The sequence below is a fragment of the Mchenga conophoros genome, linkage group LG22, assembly GCF_057382185.1.
Source record: "Mchenga conophoros isolate Kocher_MC1m ecotype Shallow Benthic linkage group LG22, M_conophoros_male_GT1.1, whole genome shotgun sequence".
NCBI classification, from domain to species: Eukaryota; Metazoa; Chordata; class Actinopteri; order Cichliformes; family Cichlidae; genus Mchenga; species Mchenga conophoros.
In genome coordinates this window covers 26,654,144-26,676,396 of record NC_140546.1, presented here as the reverse complement: position 1 = coordinate 26,676,396, position 22,253 = coordinate 26,654,144, and the positions used below count along the sequence as shown (strand labels likewise).

General features: G+C 42.8%; 2 protein-coding genes across 2 annotated transcripts; both read left to right on the top strand.

Moving 5' to 3' along the window:
* Positions 1-212: 212 nt before the first annotated feature.
* mfsd2ab (MFSD2 lysolipid transporter A, lysophospholipid b) lies at positions 213-15,033 on the top strand. The gene is made up of 14 exons (XM_085262537.1): positions 213-463; positions 3,754-3,876; positions 4,803-4,927; positions 8,636-8,759; positions 9,081-9,159; positions 9,243-9,418; positions 9,532-9,622; positions 10,191-10,309; positions 10,534-10,617; positions 12,173-12,256; positions 12,393-12,505; positions 12,610-12,753; positions 13,010-13,186; positions 13,279-15,033. The coding sequence occupies exons 1-14, from the start codon at positions 374-376 to the stop codon at positions 13,331-13,333; spliced, it is 1,584 nt and encodes a 527-aa protein (XP_085118663.1). The 5' UTR covers positions 213-373; the 3' UTR covers positions 13,334-15,033.
* Positions 15,034-16,906: 1,873 nt separating this feature from the next.
* On the top strand, positions 16,907-18,144 carry LOC146549593 (SOSS complex subunit C-like). Its single transcript, XM_085263125.1, has one exon. It carries the CDS (start codon positions 17,129-17,131, stop codon positions 17,438-17,440), a length of 312 nt encoding a protein of 103 aa, XP_085119251.1. The 5' UTR covers positions 16,907-17,128; the 3' UTR covers positions 17,441-18,144.
* Positions 18,145-22,253: the final 4,109 nt, after the last annotated feature.

Genomic DNA, 22,253 nt, shown 5'->3' with positions numbered 1-22,253 from the left:
TCCACCAGCTTTGATTTTTAGTAGGCGTGCGCGTTATAGGAGCGATCAGTCACAGCTCGTTTGTAAATGTAAACACACTTGGATGAAAACGGATACAAAGAATTTCCAAGGAAAGGCTTCTGATGAAGAAACATATGACTGTGACACACCCGAGGGGGCGTGGTATAGTAGTGGTGTGAATGGCTCACGTTAGAGGGCGGGGACATCCAAAAAATTACATCCAGTCAAGCTTGCTTGCTGCCAGCACCACATCTCATCAGTCACGCTATTTACACGCTACCGGACCGTATTTCTTTCTGTTAAGGGAGGATAGTGGTTTATTTGTGTATTTATTTCTGAGGCAAATTCAACCGAGGACGAAGTTATTTCTGCCATGGCGAAAGGAGAAGGAGCTGAACAATACTCGAACGCCAGTTTGTTGAATAAACCGGGGAACTCGGATGGCATCCAGCTCGCTAAAAGGGTGAGTAAATTCATTTATTCAAAATGTAGCTTCAGGTACGGGTTGATTCTGGCCCGCTTTCACACGAATTCTCGAAAATAGAAAGGGCCAGGCTTTGATAGGAATGGGTGTCGATCGTTTATCAGGGGTGCCCAATCCCGGTCCTCGAGAGCTACCGTCCTGCAGCTTTTAGATGCATCCCTACTCCAACACAGCTGAATCAAATGAATGGCTTGTTATCAGGCCTTTGCTAAACACGATGGCATGCTGAAGAGGTAATCAAACCATTTGATTCAGCTGTGTTGGAGTAGGGATGCAGCTAAAAGCTGCAGGACGGTAGCTCTCGAGGGCCGGGATTGGGCACCCCTGGTTTAAATGAATGGGTAATACCAGCGAGCTGACACTTTAAGGGTGACTCATGTTAGCTTAAATAAGGCGCGCGCCATTCCGGGCCAACATTTGTCTCATTAGTAACTCGGAAACGATATAAACGGAATTTAAAAAATGGATAAACTCATAATTTAATAAAATGTAATTATTGTTATTTGGCACGTGAGTGTTATTTGGGCCTTTGGGAAGCCCTTTCTCCTTCTTCTGAACCTTAATTATACTAAGAACGCATTCTTCAAATAGTTTAAACCAAAAACCGTGGTTTTGGAGGGCTACATCTACACAAACGGGTTTAATTCACAGTTTGCGTGTGTGGAAGGCAATGTTCGAGATTTTCTGTGCCCTTATTTCGCCAGCAACGTGTAGCTACATTTGAATTAAAAAATGTAATACCTCTCGTCTTATCAGTTCCTCAAATTCAGTTCACGTTCGGCTGGTTTTTGACGTTGTTCCTTAAAGTAGCCGAGAATCTGTAAGCTAGGTTATAAATTTGGGTTTTAACCTTTGCATAAAGGTGGCTTACTTTTAATTAAAATAATTACACATTTTTTTTAAATCACGCTGGGAATATCGATATCGCCTTTCCAAAAACGTCGCAGAATATAGTCTGCTAACACCAGCGTGGTTTGTCTTATCCTTCATATCAGTTTTAATAAGCATTCTCAGATAGATGTGCTGCATTCACTGGGCTCTGTTAAAACCCCCACTAGCTCTGCCTTTGCAAGGAAGAAACACTCAACGAAAAAGAGAAAGTAGCCTGTCTTTCTGAGGCTGGAATAATCAGACACTATAATTTGCATTGTAGTAACAAAAATGCGGTAGAGTTCATTTGCACGATGTTTTAAATTCCCTCACATACTAGTGGTTTGTTAAACAAATGGTTTAATTTTTCACTGCTTTGGTATTCACGTCTCTCCCCCCCCCCCCCCCCCCCCAAAAAAAAAGAAAACCACACAAACAAACACACACACTGCTGAAGAAAATTCCCATTAAATTTACAATTTTCCCGAAAGCACTGAACGCCACAAGGCGACGTGTCAGATAATGAAGGAGCAGGCAGAGGACCTTTCCCGAAAACAGACTACAAAATGAGTGTTCGGGATTTTGTGTGTCTGCACCTTTAAACTAAGGGAGTGACACGTGAACCCAAAAAGCAGGAAAAACGTCTCACCTACGCATGTTACGCATTTACAGTAGTAACATATCATTAGTGGGAACTCTGATAGCAGGTGTGGCCCTGGAAGTAATATCAGTGAAGGTAGATTCAGTGTCCTGTTTATAAAACTCAGCTACATTCCTTTCTCTTTTTCTTTTTTGCCAAAGACATCTGTCCACGTGTGGCCGCAAGCTCAGTTAAGATCCATTATGGTTGTGTGTTTTAAATAGACTGCCTGACAACCATGCAAATGCGTGTGACACAAATACACTGTCACAGTAACACATTCCTGTGGCAGTTACTTGATGGTTACACACCTGTGTCGGTACAGTCAGTGCTCTGCATTCAGGTAGAGTGGGTTCAGGGGAGTTATGTAAGGTGAGAGATGCTTGAGATTTTGCATTTGCTGCCATGGACACCAGAGCTACTGCAGCTACTGCATTTCCAGCTATTATGGTTAAAACTGCTTCTTCTGCTGGTTTGTCCTTGCAGTGAAGAGTGTTTGACCTAAAGAAAAGCAGAGCTGGGCGCATCAGTGGGGCAAAGACTGGTTTATTTGCATGCAATGACAGCAATGCTTCATTTCCGTGTCCTTTTCCTGATCCTTATGAGGAGTGGTGAAATATGCCGAAGGTTACTTTAAACAGATTGTACCTTGATATAGGTTTTCTGCTTTTCTTCTTCTGCTTAAGGTTATCAGCAAGAGCCCTTTTCTCATTCAGCACCAGAGATTAAACCCCCCCCCCCCCCCCTTTAAAAAAAATAAATAAATAAAGAGAGAGGGGTCAGACTAAGCAGCAGAAAACTCAAACTTTTGATTGGTCGGGGATAAGGGTGTGTGTTCGCCTCTCTTTGGGCAGCAGTGGTCAAAGCTCTGGTCAAACAGTGGCAGTCATCCACTGAGGAATTAAGCCATCTCAAACTGATGCCAAGGTGCTGTCGCCCTGGCTTTTGGGGTGAGTGACACAATGGTGTAGTCAGACGCTCACACCAATCGTGGATTTGTGTTGCCATTAGGAGATCTGTTTGGAGTCTGTCTGTTGAGGAAATGATTACATGTTCAGCGGAGAAACTCTTGAAGAATAAGCGCTTGTTACCGAACCAAGGGTTTCTTGTTTCCCTGGCGGCTGTCCCCGACACCTTCCAAATACACTACACTGTGGTTAGCTTTTTGCCAGCAGAACTCACGAGCTCTTAAGACCCTCTGGCGATTAAGAATTTAGGCCACGTTCCTCGTGAGGCTCGGAAAAAATGTTTTATTGTTTAATGGGACTGGTGAGAAAGAAGCAAGTCTGCAGATTAAGTCCTCAGACAGAAATTGAGAAAGTTGCCGATTTATAATCTGCTTCCTTTTTTTTTTTTTTTTTTTTTTTTTTTTTTTTTCTTCTTTTTTTGTCTTCTGGGGACAGGGGGAGTGTAATTGTTTGTAGGTGTGTTGCAGTGGCTGTGTAAGGCTTAAGCTGCTGCTGGCCACTCCGGGAAGTGACCTCTCCTATAATTACAAAAACTTGGCCCCGCTGAAGTCCAAAAACGTTTGCAGACAGCTGCAAATACCCAAGGGCAGTTTCCTCAAAAGTTTGCTATCATTGAAGCCGTTTATTGCCTCTTGTCAAGCGAGATCCTCCCAGATGACGAGCAGGTCTCAGGCCTGCTCTAAGGTGTGCCTGTTGAACAAAATGTTCTTATCCTACTTTTGTTTTTACGATCAATGTATTTGAGCACGTTCTAAATCTGTGTTTCTGTTCTTTTTATTGCCTACTTGCAGCATGAGCAGAACAGGTTATCAGTCTGCAACAAGATATGCTATGCCATCGGGGGAGCTCCGTACCAGATCACAGGATGCGCCCTGGGCTTCTTTTTGCAGATCTATCTACTGGACGTAGCACAGGTGAGGAGGTTGAAATTGTTTCCAAACTCCAAGAGATAAATGAAGCCACCTGGCTTCACCATCAGTGATAAGTAACCTGAACCTGTGCTTTCAAAATATGTCAATTTCGACGGTTAGGGGAAAAAAAAAATACATATATGTTCAATTTAACACTCATTAAATACTATTAAATTTTCCAATAAGAAAGCCTAACCCTATATGTGTCCAAAACATTAAGGGATAGGAGTAAGGTTAGACTTCACAAGGTTAAATGGGATTGAGAGCAAAGTGTGCAGTCTGTTCTCTGTAATGTAGTAATGCTGAGTCTTAAAGCCCTGCTCTTATAAGCCCTCATACAGGACTTTACACAGATCAGAGCAAAGTTGTGGAAAAAGTTTCTGCCTTGTTGCTATTATTGGCTCGATGATGGGGCTCCAGTGTATTAAGAGGCTTACAGGAGCTTGTTCTGAAAAGCTTTGGGAGGGGTACAGTGGTGGCACAATATAAAGGGGGGGAGCTCGCATTAATGAGCTCTGACAGTAATCTGATGGTCATGGCCATGATGGCAGTGATAGTCAAAGGCTTCCCAGGGTTCGGTCTTGTTCGCCTTCCATGGCTATTAATTAACAGTCTATGGGGTGACACAGCGTGGTACAGATTGTACATTTAGAAGTCACACATTCATCACCCTGTCCGAGTTTGTCCCCTCTGTTAACAGCCAGCTGGCAACTAATATGTGTTAAGAGTTACTCTCTCACTGCTGCCTTTAATAAAAGATAGTGACTAAACCTTTCCCACTGTAATGCGAAGTGTAATGCCCATTTTTACAGCTTCACTGCTACTGTTTAGCTATACGACCACATAACCTGTGCTCATTTATCTGAGCTGATACATGTGTATAACAGCCACGTGTCGACATCTCTAATCTTTTTCTTGTGCTTTTACAGATCGATCCCTTCTATGCTTCCATCATCTTGTTTGTTGGGCGAGCTTGGGACGCCGTAACGGACCCCACAGTGGGCTTCCTGGTCTCTCGAAGCCCGTGGACGCGTTTTGGACGCATGCTGCCCTGGTGAGCTTTTACTCCCTCCTAGTTTCGTGGTGCTACACAGTCCATTTGATTTGATGTGCATAACAAATATACTTCCTTAGTGAGGTCTCTGACAAACTGTTTCCTTTACCTTACTGATAAAGCCAGGTTAAGCAGTTCAAACACTTGTTGCGTATTTGCTGTTGGAGCATCATGCTATTGCTGCAGTACTACTTCCTCATTGCCAGCATGTGCGGATGTGTCCATTCAAACTCTCCTTCCCCTGTCTCTCATTCACCTCTTGCTATTTAGAATAGCATACTGAGAACTGTCTTTAGATGAAGTGGACCACATTAACTGCTACTGTTTGAACTATAAACCCCCTAAAGATGTCAAGCCATTTTCTTTTTTAAGTTAAACAAAAACAGGAAGTTGCTTCAGGAGATACTCTTGCACATAACCCACATTGTAGTTTTTGGTGACAAATACAACTCCAGCGCATTACAGGAAGCGCACAAAGACTCTTTGGAAGTCTTCTTTGTGTGGTTATTTGACATAAAACCTTAAATATACAGAGAATAATATGAAAACCCATCTTGTATTAAGGTTTGAATTCAGCTTGTCTGTGTGTAGGAGGGCTGTAAAGCATGCCTGAAAAGGCTTACTGATCGCTTTTCTTTTCAGATTTGACCCACCCACCCCCCACCACCACATTGTTCTGTCTATGGGCATCTTGCACAGTCTTATCAGCTCTAAAGTCTAATGACTTTTAAACCCCTATTCCCCACACCGTTGCACACCTGTGGTCTGTGTCAACGGAGATGTAATTGATATAATTCCGCTGATGTAAGAGACTACTGGGGTGTCAGCAGAGCTGCTAGTTATAGAGCTGTCAGCACAGAAGATGTTTTAGAGCCACTGTCCCTTCAGTACATGCAGTACATGCAGTACTCTGTAGTGTGACGAGGGTAGAAATAAGCCACCGGAGGTAAAAGGTATCAGAGAGAGAGGATATGTCAAGAACAACAAAAGAGCAAAGGCATCTCTTTAATAACCACCACGAGGAGGTGTGGGGTGTGTGCTGCACCTGTGTATTTACTCCCTTGCCTCCTTGATTAAACATATAATTTCCCAAGCTGGTTAGGAAATGAGCGTTGGGTAGGAAGTGGCACGAGTGGGAGGAGAGGGTCCCCTGCCTGCCCACTACTGTCTTTCCCTGTGTTAATGCAACCTCTTGGTAAATGGTTGCAAAAGGCTATGAAAGCAGATAATCAAGATAAAATTCCTTTTTGCAATAATTCCTATACAGCTCGAATTTTAGCTTGTTACAAGTAGAGCGCAGCTACTTTTGTCACCGCGTAGTTCAGCTTGGCTCTGTAGAAACAATATCTTCTAGAGGAGGTAAAGGTCATGTAATGTTTTAGAAAGACAGTTTCTTGCTGATGCTCAAATGAATTCTAGTTAAACGGCCGTGGTTTTAGAGCTCATTCAAAGAAAGTTTGTGGTAAATAATCTAAGTATTTGTGGCTGTGATTTTTAGCTTTAATCTTGCAGCCTATGTGGGTGTGTATGTCGCAAGTAGACCTGCATGACTAATGCAGAAGAAATGTCATAATGGCGAGACTGAGGTTCGCAGAGCTGACGGTGATAGAAATGTTCCTCACCAGTGATGAAATCGTTAATGGGAGTTCCCATAAAGGAGCGCTGAACTCGATGATGTAAAAATTATATTAAGAGTTATTTCTTTGTCAAAAAATTTTGACTGAGAAGCGAATGTGCAAGAGGGTGATGGATTTTATCTCGTTACTGTAATTACTGCTGAGATGCTGATGTTTGAATCTCAAAAGTGGGTCACAGAGGAAGGGGGGGGGGGGGATAAAGTGCATCCTCCACTTCTCGTCAGAAATGGGGCGTGGGCTTTTGGTTGTAGCGGGGGTGGGTTTGGCATTTTTGGTTATATTATGGCTCAGTTCATTTCAGACACATGTGCAGAGAGCAGGCAGGAAGCTGCAGATGCAGTCAGAGCTGCTCTGTCTTTAATGCTTGGAAGCCACAGTGGGGGGAGGGTGACCAGAGCTGAGCGAGCTTCTCATTGGTCCTGCCCACAACACACCACTAGTTTTAGCCAATAGCTGCTCAGCTTTCAGTGCCTGTATTACGTTTTAAAGAGCGACTGAGGAATCCAGGAGGTTACTGGAGTTCAAGTTCTAGCAGTGAATTTTCAGACCGAAGGCCTTCCTGTTGCTTATCTTATATCACTGTCAGCTTCTGCAGTTGGCTACAGTATGAAGAGCCAGTTTTGAAGACTTTCACCTAAAGAGTGATATATATTTTTTTTGGGGGGGGCGTGATTTCTGACTTATGAAAGCACAAAGTCAAAAACTGAATTTTAAAAATGTATTATTGCTTCAGCCGCCAAGCCAAAAATGAGAAAATGGAGAGATAACTGTGTCACTCTCACACGCAGAAGCTCTTAAGATAGCTTTTCACTCTTACTAAACTGTTGATAGACTTAAAGCTGCCACTCGCTGAGTTAATTCGCTGACAAAGTAGATAACGCTCGCTCTTGTCAGCACGGCTGTTTCAGAAGATGTTTAAATGTGATGTAGGTCAATGCTTGTGTGCCTCCGGAGTTCTGCAAGGATGGTGCGAAGCTTATCTTAGGCTTGCAGACAGTGAACACGTGCCTTAAAAAAAAAAAAACAAACCAAGCAACACAGTTTCTGCTGGTGACTTGTGTGGATGACATTCCTTGCGTTTGTGTTCATCTCGTGGGTTGGAGTTGATTACTGTATTAAAAAAGGAGGAAAAAAAGGAGCAAGCATTCCTGAGCGCATTGTTGCATGTGGATGGATCATGTGTTCCAGCTTGTCCACCCTTTCTGTACACTCCCACAGTGTGTTCAAACAAGGGTACAGTTAATCACATCACATGGGCGAGAGAGCAGACAGCACGTCGCTCCGCCGGACCTTCTCTCTCTTTCAAACTCTCGCTGCGGTGCGTGATTATGTTGATAATTGTTCGCAAGGGCTCGAATTGATTGGCAGCGAGTTGTTCAGCTTTCTGAGCACTGTGGAGAGAAGTTAGGCCTGCTCTAGCTGTTGGGCCACTCTGACTCGAGCATGATTTCGCTGTCTGATCTTTTCAGACAGGACCTGTCAGTGAATGGCCTGGCAGGATGGCACGAACTGTCATATTCCATGTGTATTTCTTGGAATGTGACGCATCCACAGAGGCGTAACTGCAGGGCAAAATCTCACATCTCATTGGACTGTAGCTGTCTGACCATAGGAAGGAGGTGACTGGAGGGTGGGAAGTGTGCAAAAGAATTTCACTTCTGTGGGGTTTTATGCTCAGTTAAAGTTCCTGTATGTTGTGTGAATTCATGAAAACAAAAGGTGCCTTTAATGTCGTTCAGCAGCATTCCCCAAGTCATTCATCCTCTAGTAACCCTCAGATCAGGCCATATCTGAGGCTCAGCCTCCTTGCATGTAAAGTACATAGACACAATATATTCATCAGGAGACAGTTAACTAAAGTGCAGAATCACTGAAGAAGTGTTGGCACGAGCAGAATAGAAAAGCCATGAGTAGTTACGCAATGAGAGACTTTTTAGGCCTGGAAACTGTTTACAAAATGAGATGTTCCACACTTTGAATAGATCACGTTTTACACCGACTGACGCTGTTGCTGTTGTCATGTTTTCCTGTTCCACTCCCCTCCCTTCCTCCTGCTTTATCTCATCTGCAGGATCGTACTGTCAACCCCTCTGGCTGTGATTTCCTACTTCCTCATATGGTACGTTCCTCCCTTTGAGAATGGCAAAGTCATCTGGTACCTCTTCTTCTACTGCCTCTTCCAGAGCCTCCAAACTGTGAGTACCACATGTGCACGCACAAACATGTTCACTATAACCTTTCATTGTAGGGTTCTCAGAGTATGGCCTGCAGCCTAACTGTGGTCTTTGGTGACGTCGGAGGGAAAGAATGTTCCCGTCTGTATTTCCTTCTTCCGTGTATATATAATATTAGTATGTAGCACCTCATGGGAAGATTAACCCCAACTTCTTTATAAGTCTGATATATTTGGATTACTTAAACAGTTTCCTGTCTTCGTGCAGCGCTTGTGGTATCTAAGTATCGATCATTTGTTGAAGCTGTTCTCTCACCTTCATACTCTTTGTGATTTCCCGCAGTGCTTCCATGTGCCATACTCAGCCCTCACCATGTTCATCAGCTCAGAGCAGAAAGAGAGAGACTCTGCGACTGCCTACAGTGAGTATCGGCATGTTAAAGCGCCGTCCTCTTAGATAAACCTCCTGGAGCCTCTTTACGATGCCTCCTTGTCTCCTCATCAGGGATGACGGTGGAGGTTTTGGGCACCCTGCTCGGTACGGCGATCCAGGGCCAGATCGTCGGCTTGGCGAACGCTCCCTGCATCCCGGGGCCCGCCGATATCCTGGCGGAGCCGAGCAACTTCTCTGCGTCCCCTGGACTTAATGAGTCTAAGCCTGTCATCTCCCTGGAGCACACGGTAACCGTTTATCAGTTGGCTAATTAACAAGTTCGTCTAATTAGATGCGAGCTGATGACGGCGGTTTGTGAAATCTTCTGAATACTCATTGCGCATTTCTTCCTCCTGTGCAGAGAACAGCCTACATGATCGCGTCAGGTGTGATCTGCTTGATTTATATCATCTGTGCTGTCGTGCTGTTCTTCGGTGTGAGAGAACAAAAAGGTGAGCGTTTATCAGAATCAACCATCCTTCTGTTGTTGGATCCTTTAACAGACTAAGATTTTATCCGAAGCCAAAATCACTGATGTCAGATTCCCGATGGGCCGCACATGTACGCTTCCTTCGTGTGATTACAGCTCCATGATTATGGGCTGAGGAAGCACACAAAGTTTGCTCAAAGTGAAAGCCTTATGACCTCGTAATAAGATGTCTGGCTATTTCAGGGTGAGGCTTAAAGGCAGCTGCACATGAAAAGTGTCATTTAAAGTAAAAAAGCTCAGAAGAAGAAGAAGAAAGTGTACTTTATTGGTCCCCGTGGGGAAAATCCCTCTCTGCATTTAACCCATTCACTCAGTGAAGCAGTGGGCAGCCATTGGGCGCCCGGGGAGCAGTGTGTAGGGACGGTACCTTGCTCAGGGGTACCTCAGGGTAGCTGTTCAGGGGAATCGAACCCCCGACCTTCCAATCATGGGGCCACCACTCTACCTACTGAGCTAGAAACGGGACATCAGAACGTTTCAAAGTGAATTCTGCATCTTGGTTCACTCCCTCGTGTCTTTTCTCTTTTCAGAGTCTTCTCGTCCCAGGTCTGAGCCCATGTCCTTCTTTCAGGGGATTAAGCTGGTGATGGGGTATGGACCATATGCCAAACTGGTCATGGCCTTCCTCTTTACCTCACTAGGTTTCATGGTGCGTACATGAAAGAGCCACACACACTCTGTATATTTTACTGTAAATGAATTTGTATACAGGATAACTTTCCATGTTTGCGTTTTTCAGTCACTAACTTCAGCCTGTTTAGTGTCTCGCATGTTTGTGCTCCCAGCCAGAGTTTTCTTGGCCCCATGTGCATGTGTGTGCGTGTTTGTGTGTTCAAGCAATACACTGAGTGACCTCTCTGTCTCATCCTGCAGCTCCTGGAGGGAAACTTTGCCCTGTTCTGCAGCGCCACACTGGGTTTCAGGAACGACTTCCAGAATATTCTGCTGGTCATCATGGTGAGTAGAGACACAGAGGAGGTGACCGGGAGGTGGTTTATTGTGACAAACACATAGACACAGACAGCTAGGTGCACTGTTCCCATAGAAATGACTCCAGCCACCCCTGGCAGGTGAAACCCAGAGCAGCCCGTTTGTGCGGAACAAAATGAGCCATTAACGTCAGCATGCAGACAAAAGCCTTCTCTTGTAAATGGTCTTCAATTATAAAATCCACTCTGTACTCGGTCAGAAAGGAAGGCTCCTGCATGGCTGTTTCAGTGATGTGTGACTACTCGGCCCGAATGCCACCCCGTTCCCACAGACCGTAAAGAAGCCACAGTCACCTCTGCTTTCATGTCTCTTTTATATAAACCTGTGGTATAAGGGGAACAAAAAGCTTTCATATCAAAGAGTCACGCAAACTTCCCGACGAGTATTAAAGCTAATTAATCCACAGATGTGCTGAGCTCACGCAACGGTATGGGGTGAGAAAGTGCAGGTTAGCAAGGGTGAAGAGATTAGATGCTTTGAGCCTTTACTTCACGGACAGGATTATGTAGCCAAGGTAGTGACCATTAACCAGTACGTGCAGTCACTGAAATGACTTTGTTTAATCAGCACTGAGAGATGGTAATCCTTGATGATGTGTGAGGTGATCTCATTATCTTATAATGGCAACGATAAGATAAACCAAATCAAATTGGCACACGTTATAAAAGCACATGTACCTCACACTGGCTGTCAGTCGAAGGAGCAAAAGCAGCAAAGGTCAAAAGTAATGAATAACTGAGGGAAGAGGAGGAAGGCAGAAAAAGCCTCCTGTGTGGCGCCTGTTCATGTTAGATCCAGCTTGGATGCAAAGCACGTGCAGTCGTTCTTAAGGATGTTTGTATGAGAATGTTGTGCTGCTCAGTTTCAGTGAAGGCAGTTTGTGTGAAACTCTCTTCAAAGTTGGTTTAGAAGATGAAAGCTGATGCGTGATGTTGATATTTGATTTCTAAGGAAAAAAACAGCGAGGCTCATGGGGGCAAAGGTTTGAGAGAAGTGTTTGCAGAACAGCAAGACTAATTTCAAGTGCATACATTTTAAAACAGAGTGTGTGCTCGTATACTAAAGTGAAACTACATGAAATGAGTCTGAAAGCTACAGATGACTGCACAGAGAGACTGAGGTGACGGGAAGGACATGAAGAGTCCTTCATGTACTTCCTATCGAAGGCATTCAGAAGGAGAGGTGGGGAAATACCGAGAACACTGTGCACAATGGCTGGGTGTTCTCGCTGCCTTGGTCAAACACGCGCAGGTCAAAGCCCACGACGATCTGGGGGCTGTCCCGCCTCTTCATGTCCTCTTTAGGTCAGATGATATCTGAAGTGCTTTGTGACTGCATCAGATGTCTAACATGCTTCTCTTCTTTTATATAACACAGATAAAGTAGGGTTTTTGTTGTTGTTGTTTTTCCCGATATTGACCTGGAATACGGAGGGGCGTTGGAGAAACTTACAGGAACTTCTCTGAGTTTTGGTAAAACAGTTGGTTAACCACACTTGCTTTTTGTTTCCCCCCTCTTTCAGCTCTCCGCTACTCTGGCCATTCCCTTCTGGCAGTGGTTTCTGACTCGTTTTGGAAAGAAGACAGCGGTTTACGTTGGCACACTGGTAAGTCCCTGAAATCTTGTTAAAAGTATAAACAAACCATAAAACTTAGGGGAATTTTTCTTTCATAGGAAAACTGATGCAGTATCATTAAGAGACCTGTTTTGGGATTTAAATCTCTCACTGCTGTCATTTCCAGGTTGTGATTCCTTTCATGATCCTGGTGGTGTCCCTGAAGAGTAACCTGGCTGTCACCTACATCTGCTCCTTTGCTGCTGGCGTTGGAGTGGCTGTCGCCTTCCTGCTACCTTGGTATGCCTCTCCGCTGGCTCGTATTTGATGACTTTATAGATAAAAACGTTTTTTCTTATCAGGAATGCACATAAATGACCAAGCCTCACGTTTTGTTTGTTCAGGTCTATGCTGCCCGATGTCGTCGACGACTTCCAAGTGCAAAATCCTGACTTCACCGGCCACGAAGCGCTCTTCTATTCCTTCTATGTCTTCTTCACCAAGTTTGCTTCTGGAGTCTCTCTCGGCATCTCTACTCTTAGTTTAGAGTAAGCACTGGCACCAAGTTTAAGCATTTGCAGCGATTTGTTTAGTTGAATTTCTCAGCACCTAAAATCCCACATCAAAGCAAGGAGTTCCTTTCCGTTCCATTAGATTACAGTGAGGCTATAGAGTGCATGTGGGTACATATCACATGAGCAACCACAGCAGTGTTTTTCATTTGATGAGTAATTTGTTACTTTTCCTGCACATCAATATCTCTGCTGCGCTAAAAGCTAATAATTTTATTTCTCTTCTTTTTAGCTTTGCGGGTTACATCAGCCGAGGCTGCTCTCAACCTAAGGAAGTGGACTTGACGTTGAAATTACTGGTTTCGGCGGCACCCATAGCTCTGATGGCGATTGGCCTGTCCATAATTTACTCTTACCCGATCAATGAGGAGAAGAGGCAAGCTAACCGCAAACTCCTACAGGACCTGAGGTAAGTGCACAGACCCAAACGCTTCACCATCTTCTGTGTGTGTGTTGCATCTGTGTGAGGCAACCCTCCAACCGAAGTCTCTCGTCTCACAGGGAGAATGAGGCGGACTCTGAAACGGACTCAGCAGAACTAGCCAACGTGGTCTAGCTCATTTTCCAGACAGACCAGTGGGGTGAACGAATGGCACTTTTGCACCGGACGGCACCAACAGACCCGCGACTGTCGGATCACTGCCTTGTCCACTAATGCTGCTGTTCCAGAAGTACTTGATTCACTCAAGTGTCATTGTTTCAGCCACCCTGAGGCCTTTTCTAAAGACAACCCTCCCATCTGTGAATCTGTGATATTTTCCTGGCACACTTCTGTTTCTGTTTTTCGTGGGGAAAAAAAGCCTTATTTTTTAGATGTACTGTGAAAAGATCCTTTTCATTTTCTTTGTTTAGTTGGTCTTTCTCTGAGTCAAAAATCACACAAGAACTATGAAAAGCATTAAGAGCATGTTTTCATTAGTATTAATGGTGCTATGTACGCACGTCGAACGTGAGCGACCTCAGGAGGCTCTGAGATGTGAGCGTTCGACACGAGGAACTTGAACAGCGGTACAACCTTAATTTGTTCCCCCGTTTACGGGGTTTTAAAAAGCTGATGCAAACGTCGGGGGTTTTTTTTGTTTTGTTTTTTTAAAATAGAAATTGTATTTTTACATTTTCACTTCATAGTTTACACAATCCAATCAGCCAGCCTGTTTCATCTTATTCCCATCCCACTGGCTTTTCTTATAAGAGGTTATAAATAATGGTGATGTTTGAACTTGTGGCCAAACAGGAACACCTGCGCTCTAAAGGGCTTCTAATAGTACTCCACCGTCACACTGAAACCACTACAGGAGTGAAAGCAGTTATTTTTCAAAAACATAACTGATGTCTGTATATTCAGCAGCTACATTATTTCCATTATTTATAAGGACAGCTGCTGATGGCAGGAAAAACCTTTTCTCTCTCAATGCTTTAAATTTAAGTTACTACAGGCACCTGTAATTTAGTGATATCATTATTTAAATATTTATTAGTTTTCATTTTTCCTTTTCAAATTCATGTTTTCTAGAAAGCCATGCTTCTTGGATTATTTAACTCTATTTAAGGCCTGTAAAGCTGTTGCCAACTGGGCATTCAGGTTTAACCTCCTTTGCGGTCTTTGCTTCATATGCATTTTATAAAAGGGAAGCGCATCATTTTGGAGAAAGAAGAAGGGGGGGGAAAAAAAAAAGATGAAGATAGAAAGCGGAGCTCTTATCGATGGGTGTTTATGTTTATCTGTATATATGTTTTTATTGGAGAAGCACATGTCAATCTGTCATCACGAGGATTATGTTTCATGTCTGTCGATATGGAAATGTGTACATTGAGTGTCATATGTTATACATAATGTTACATCTTTGGCATTTGATTCGGACAACTGAGTTGCCAATGTTTATTTCATTCATGCTCGTTTTCTTTACCCTCTGCTGAAGAGGACAGAGAACGTACATCCTTACAATTACTACAGGTTTAGTCTACATCCTGTAAATGCTGTCTTGTTTTAATTTGTTGTGTAGTTTTTTTTTTTTTTTTGGTTTTTTATTTTTATTTTTGACTCTTGAGTGAGGCTGTAGCCAAATGTGTGAAGCTTTAATCCCGACAAAGGCACACAGGCGCCTCCTGTGCATATGTATATACTTGTGTATATATCTTTGTTATATTTGTGTCTGCAAGTGGGATGAACCCATCTACACTGTGGTGTAGCTATTTAAGAAAAAAAATACTGTGATGGAGGAAAAATATGTTAATAAACACTAACTGATAAATGTCCATTGTGCACTGTGGGGAAAAAGAAATTGGCAGTAGTCTTTACTTCCTCCTTGTGTGGATTAAAAATAAGGAACTTCTTCTCCATCCACACATCCCATGTGGATGGATGAGATTCCAAGATGCATTGCTGATCAGTTGTCTCCCTCTATGATCAGAGGGGATTTTGGTCTTTCTGGTCCAGGATTTGTAGAGCTGAAGCAAGTTTATAGCCAGCACAAACACTGGTTTGGGCCTCTGGTAATAATAATGACCTGATGCACTCTCACTAATACCTCGGCATGCTACTGATGAGACGGTGGATGGTGTTTTAGGGGATATCCTCCCAGACATGGATTATAGCATCAGGGAGCTCTAGGAGAGTGTGGGGACTAGACACAGAAGATGTGACAGAGGTTCTCACAAGGATTCAGGTCTGGGAAACATGAGGACCAGACAGTGGAATTGATAGCAATACCTTCATACAAAAATTCAGTATTATACCTAGTTCTGTCCAAACAAAGTCACCCCAGCTGTATTGACACGATGCAGCAGTACCATCTAGTGGTTACACAGCTCAGCAGCAGGTCAAATATGTCAAGGAGTCATTTACCAACTCTGCACAAGAAATTAGTCCCATATTATATATAGTGGAACCCACTGGAGAAGAAAAGTCATGAGTAATAACAGGTAACAGAAGAGGCGCAGCATCAGTCAAAATTATACTAATTTATTAACCAAAAAGGGGAAAAAAAACCCACCATGAACTCCATGAAAAGTGTTAGTGTGTCAGCAGGCGAATGAATGAACTTTAGGTTTACGGTGTTTCACAGTGCGAAGCCTAAACATAACCAGAGCTGGGTGGATGGGATTAGAGAAGCCCGAGGCAGCTGTTTGCAGTTTAGGTGCTGAAGAGTGATATGATCTGTTTTGATATTAGTTCAACTGTATTTTAAGCGTTTTAAGAGAGATCTGCTGAACCGTGTCGTCTTGATTAATCAGTAATGTTTAATTTCATATAATGATACATAATTCGTTACTAACTTCTTTCAAATCAATTTATGACCTTTCAAAGTAATTTGACATCAATGAGGCTTTAGGTGAGAATCGTACTATGATTATGCATATTTTTAAAATATAATATAATTAGGCTGTTATTTGCTATTTTTATTGTAAATATTTATAAGGGGAAAGGGGGAGTAAAGTACACAATGAGGCCCAGCTTATGTCATCAGCTGTGTTGTTTGCCTCCAAGACGTGTCTTCCCGTCCTCAAACGGGGAAGCGAGTGTGCAAGTATACAAGTACAAACTGTGTGTACTTAGTATTGAGAAACACCTGCTGACATATTTGACCAGATCAGCGTCATCCCTGTGCCCTGGCTCTAATGGGTAAGGCTGACAGATTGCAGATTGCCAAGGAACCATGAAATAATCAATTAAATGGTGAAATAATAAAATATGTTTTCAAAAAAGATTAATTGACATATGTATTTAATACACTATTTATTTATTTCCATTTTAATTACGTACTCATCCATTTAATTGCTTAATGGTGTATTTAGTGATATAATTTGGCCACTCTTTGCACTCCAACTATGACGAGAGTCCTCGTCGTATTTTCAGGTGTGGCTCTAGTGAAACCCAGTTTTCACATTCACATGGTTTATGATTCATAATGAACTGATCCCATCTAGTGTTCAGTCACGAAATTGCAATAACTGTTTGGTGAATGTTGGTTTTATTTCGCACACATAAACGGCGACATTTGGATGAATATTTTCTTCCTGGTAGAAGTTATACTTTAAAAAAAACATCATTACATAAATAAACATTTAACCGTTGTCATCTGCGTGTTGCCGTAAGATAAAACGATAAAAAAAAAAACTGATGTCGTTTCCGTGAACTTTTATTTTGAAAGGAGAACTATTAGCCGGAAGTTGTCCAGTTCCTTTGCCTAAAGGCGGTATTTTATGTCTTATCTCTGACAGTGCGTGCTTTGTGTTTCTCCATAGCGAAGATATTCTATATACCCACATACCCTAAAGAAGCAATCCCGGCAGTCGGCTTTATGTGCTTCGTGGACTCGTGAAACCGGTGTTTGCTAACTGCTTAGCTAACATGGCTGCTAACCCGCCGGGACAGGGCTTTCAGAACAAGACCCGTGTGGCCATCCTGGCGGAGCTGGACAAGGAGAAGAGGCGGCTGCTGCAGAGCCAGTCCATGAACAACCCCGGAGCCAACATCCCGATGTCGTCCAGACCCAGCCTGAAGGAGGTGAGGGACAGCGCCGAGCAGCAGCACATCGCAGCCCAACAGAAGGCCGCCCTGCAGCACGCTCACGTCCACTCCTCCGGGTTCTTCATCACCCAGGACTCCTCGTTTGGGAACCTCATCCTCCCGGTGCTCCCCCGGCTGGAGCCCGACTTCTGACTCTAAATTCTGACCCCGACCCCTAAGACATTAAAACTGGTTATTTTATGGTATTGTTGATCTGATGACTGATATTATATTTTATTCTGCCAGGGAGACTAAAAGACGTCACAGACAGAATAAAATATTTGAGCGTAATGTCCTGTGTTAAGCCCTCACACAGATTATTCTTCATTAATTATGCGATCATGACTCTGTTTCATTCAGATCAGTGTGAGTCAGGATGAGAAGTCTGCTGCTGGCATAATAACAGATTTTACGTGGCAGGTGCTTTCATCTATGAGAGTTGGAAAAAATCCAAAGAAGCAACAGGATGTAAAACGAGTTTCAGAAATTGTGTCTTCAAAAGGAACTGAATACTGAAGATGCAAGTCTGGATAACCAGATGGAAACAGTTACCGACGTCCTGGAAGAGCCCGAAAACCCCAAGTTTACTGCATACAGTTGCATCACCAACTCATTTTGTTGTTCCTGGTATTTTAGAACCGTTTTTTTTAAGTGTGTTGTACTTTCATATGTCACAGTATTATTAACATAGCACATTTCAGCCCAGGGGTACTGACTGGTTTGTGAATATCTGGGCTCATAATTGCAATCTATGGGATCTGTGTAGGTTACAACAGTTATTTGCCCAGAATCCCTCAACAGATGACTTACTATGGAAGCACAAACATGAGATGGGTTTAAATAAACTGTTAAACATATTCTGGCATAATTCATATGTTTAATTATACAATTTTCTTTTGCATTTCCTCATTTTATGTTCATTCCAAAGAAATAGATTTGAAACCTTTGTATAACAACTTACACAGAAGACTATCAGGATATCCAAAAGCGAAGGACAGTGTCCTACAGGTGAAGAAGAGAAGGGAGGGTGGAGTGGGTGTGTCAGAAGGATAGCAGCAAGAGTGAAAGGGAATGTTTACAAGATAGTAGTTAGACCTGCTAGGATGTGTGTACAGAGGCGGTGGTATAAAGGATGCTGAAGGTGGCGCTTCCAGGCAGGAGGAAAAGAGCAGGGCCACAGAGAAGACTGATGCAGGCGATGCAGAGTGAGAGAGGAGAGCGAGTGCTCACACACATACCTGTGTCAACACACCTGTCAGTCAAAGCAACCACTCCCCTCACTTCACTGTCTCTTTCTGAGACAGCCTCAAGTGGCTTAAAGAGGAACAGCAGTTCTCTTTTTTTTGCCGCTTCCTTGTTGGCTTCATTTTTAAATCAAAAATGCAAGAAACAATTTAATTAATCACTGTTCTTCACTTAATTCCTTAACTTATTATAAAAAAAAATAAAAACTTTTCTGCTGTCTCACCTCTGTCAGTTCTCATGCTGTTGCAAGAACAGCATGATCATCACCTCTTTTTAACCTAGTCTCAGCAACTTTGTCCCATAGCTTGCACATCCTTTCCACCTCCATCTTTCTTCTCAGCCACCTGATACATACCTTTCCTCCTTCCTTAAAAGCCAGCCTAAGAAATGTGATTTTATAATTGCCCGATAAAGTAAACTGCCATTTTCAAAAATGTTATCATCCAAATTCATGCAGCGTGGCTAAATTAAGAATGAATTACAAACCCTGGCTTCTTTGCTAACATGATTAACAGCTAAATACTATCATAGTGGAGGTGTAACATTACTGCTAAAATAGCTCATATGAACCCTGATACTGACCTATGTATTTATCAAAACAAATGTTCCGATATTACAAAGAAAACTAATGGTTGCTTTTTACAGTATTAGCCAAGGGCGTAGATTTGGTTTTGGCATTGGTGGGGACGGATGATTCAACCACTGAACTCTGCCCTGTTTCTTATTTTTTTCCTTTTTGTCTTTGCTTCTTGATAAAAAAAGGAGAAATATACTTGCCTACATATGCTATTCTACATGCTTTTAAACCATTTAAAATCACAATTCATAGTTTTATACAGTGGGGCAAAAAAGTATTTAGTCAGCCACCGATTGTGCAAGTTCCCCCACTTAAAATGATGACAGAGGTCAGTAGTTTGCACCAGAGGTACACTTCAACTGTGAGAGACAGAATGTGAAAAAAAAAATCCATGAATCCACATGGTAGGATTTGTAAAGAATTTATTCGTAAATTAGGGTGGAAAATAAGTATTTGGTCACCTCAAACAAGGAAAATCTCTGGCTCTCACAGACCTGTAACGTCTTCTGTAAGAAGCTTTTCTGTCCCCCACTCGTTACCTGTATGAATGGCACCTGTTTGAACTCATCATCTGTATAAAAGACACCTGTCCACAGCCTCAAACAGTCAGACTCCAAACTCTGCCATGGCCAAGACCAAAGAGCTTTCGAAGGACACCAGGAAAAGTATTGTAGACCTGCACCAGACTGGGAAGAGTGACTCTACAATAGGCAAGCAGCTTGGTGTGAAAAAATCAACTGTGGGAGCAATCATCAGAAAATGGAAGACATACAAGACCACTGATAATCTCCCTCGATCTGGGGCTCCACGTAGTGATGGCCAAATGAAGCTTTCTGAAGCACTGAAGCTTGTATTGAAAAACGGTTCATTACTCGAAGCTTTTCAACACAGTCCTGTTTGGTGACATCTGGTGGACAAAAATACAAAGAGCAGCTTGAATCCACAAAATAAAACCAACTGCTTCATTATGATTGCCCACTCTACAGAGTGGAGTTTTGTCTGATATTGGGCCGCTGTTGTGTTGCTTTGAACGTGTATTTTTTGGTGGTTAAAAAAATGTGTTTTATTTGTTTAATAAATCGTTTTGACCAGTAAACTCTCCTTGTTTAAATATGCACCATGGTGTGGTCTTCCTTTGCTTGTGACTTCTTGATGTTAGTAAATACAATAATTGAAAAATACCACGTTACATATAATATATAAATATAATAATGTACAACACATTATGGAGTATGCTTCTGCTCTGAGGTCCTGCCTCCATGCACTTATGCAATTAATCGCTAGACAGGTGTATCTATAAATAATATTATATTAGGGAAATTTTCCCAGACATATTTTTGACCTGGGGGTAGAATTGATTGTGAAATGGAAAGGAAAAATGCTTATGAAATTGCAAATTAAAAACATGATGCATTTAAGGTAACCCTTTTTCATTTTTATTTAAAAAGAGAATTTGTTCTAATGTGCGATGGCCGAACCTGTTCCTTTTCGTGGAGATCATTTATCCTGCCTTAAGGAAAATCCCTTCACATGGCCCAGAGGAGGCTGGAGTGCAGAGAAACTGGTAGAGATGCAGTTTTACAGTCTACCTGGGCCCCACCAACTATCAGCTAAAGAGAATAAATAAATTCAATTGCTGCACATTTGGCAGACTAACATTTTCAGATTAATTAAACAATAATATATATATTTTTACAACATTACATGTAAAGAGTCAAGTGAAAGTTTTTCTAACTTTATTTAATGATATTTATATTATGGAGGCAGATTTTTGACATTTTACCTTTTTCCCGTTTTCAGATATAATAAACACGCACAAAACAAAAGTAAACGGCCAGAACACAAAGCTGGAAAACCCACCCGATTGACAAAAATCAACTCAAAATTCTCCCACACAACAGAACCTCCTCTATATTCCTCGCTGGCTCCAAATCTCTCAGTGGAATGATCAGTGGTTCGCTGTCACCATCAAAACACTCCACAAATCCCGTGAATGATTCGCTTCCTTATAAACCATTGAATCAGACATCGAAGCAGTTAGGTTCTAAATGAAGCTTCGGACGTCACTGATCACGTGACTCTGGCCAAACGAATCAAGCTTCGATACAGTGCTTCTGAAGCAGTGTGTTGATTTTTTTGACACACGCGCCGGAGCTTCAGCTTCAAGCGGGCCATCACTAGCTCCACGCAAGATCTCATCCCGTGGGGTCAAAATGATCATGAGAACGGTGAGCAAAGATCCCAGAACCACACCGGGGGACCTGGTGAATGACCTGCAGAGAGCTGGGACCAAAGTAACAAAGGTCACCATCAGTAACACACTACAACGGCAGGGAATCAAATCCCGCAGTGCCAGACGTGTTCCGCTGCTGAAGCCAGTGCATGTCCAGGCCCGTCTGAAGTTTGCCAGAGAGCACATGGATGATACAGCAGAGGATTGGGAGAATGTCATGTGGTCAGATGAAACCAAAGTAGAACTTTTTGGTATAAACTCAACTCGTCGTGTTTGGAGGAAGAAGAATACTGAGTTGCATCCCAAGAACACCATACCTACTGTGAAGCATGGGGGTGGAAACATCATGCTATGGGGCTGTTTTTCTGCCAAGGGGACAGGACGACTGATCCGTGTTAAGGACAGAATGAATGGGGCCATGTATCGTGAGATTTTGAGCCAAAACCTCCTTCCATCAGTGAGAACTTTGAAGATGAAACAAGGCTGGGTCTTCCAACATGACAATGATCCAAAACACACCGCCCGGGCAACAAAGGAGTGGCTCCGTAAGAAGCATTTGAAAGTCCTGGAGTGGCCTAGCCAGTCTCCAGACCTCAACCCCATAGAAAATCTGTGGCGGGAGTTGAAAGTCCGTGTTGCTCGGCGACAGCCCCAAAACATCACTGCTCTCGAGAAGATCTGCATGGAGGAATGGGCCAAAATACCAGCTACTGTGTGTGCAAACCTGGTAAAGACCTATAGTAAACGTTTGACCTCTGTTATTGCCAACAAAGGTTATGTTACAAAGTATTGAGTTGTATTTTTGTTATTGACCAAATACTTATTTTCCACCCTGATTTACAAATAAATTCTTTACAAATCCTACCATGTGGATTCATGGATTTTTTTTTCACATTCTGTCTCTCACAGTT

What these genes read in the sequence shown, in the direction of transcription:
- mfsd2ab (XM_085262537.1), top strand. Translation starts at nt 374, where the DNA reads ATGGCGAAAGGAGAAGGAGCTGAACAATACTCGAACGCCAGTTTGTTG. An exon ending in TCATCTCCCTGGAGCACACG is followed by an intron (nt 9,419 to 9,531) that starts GTAACCGTTTAT and finishes CCTCCTGTGCAG; the next exon opens with AGAACAGCCTACATGATCGC. An exon ending in CGGTGTGAGAGAACAAAAAG is followed by an intron (nt 9,623 to 10,190) that starts GTGAGCGTTTAT and finishes TTCTCTTTTCAG; the next exon opens with AGTCTTCTCGTCCCAGGTCT.
- LOC146549593 (XM_085263125.1), top strand. Translation starts at nt 17,129, where the DNA reads ATGGCTGCTAACCCGCCGGGACAGGGCTTTCAGAACAAGACCCGTGTG.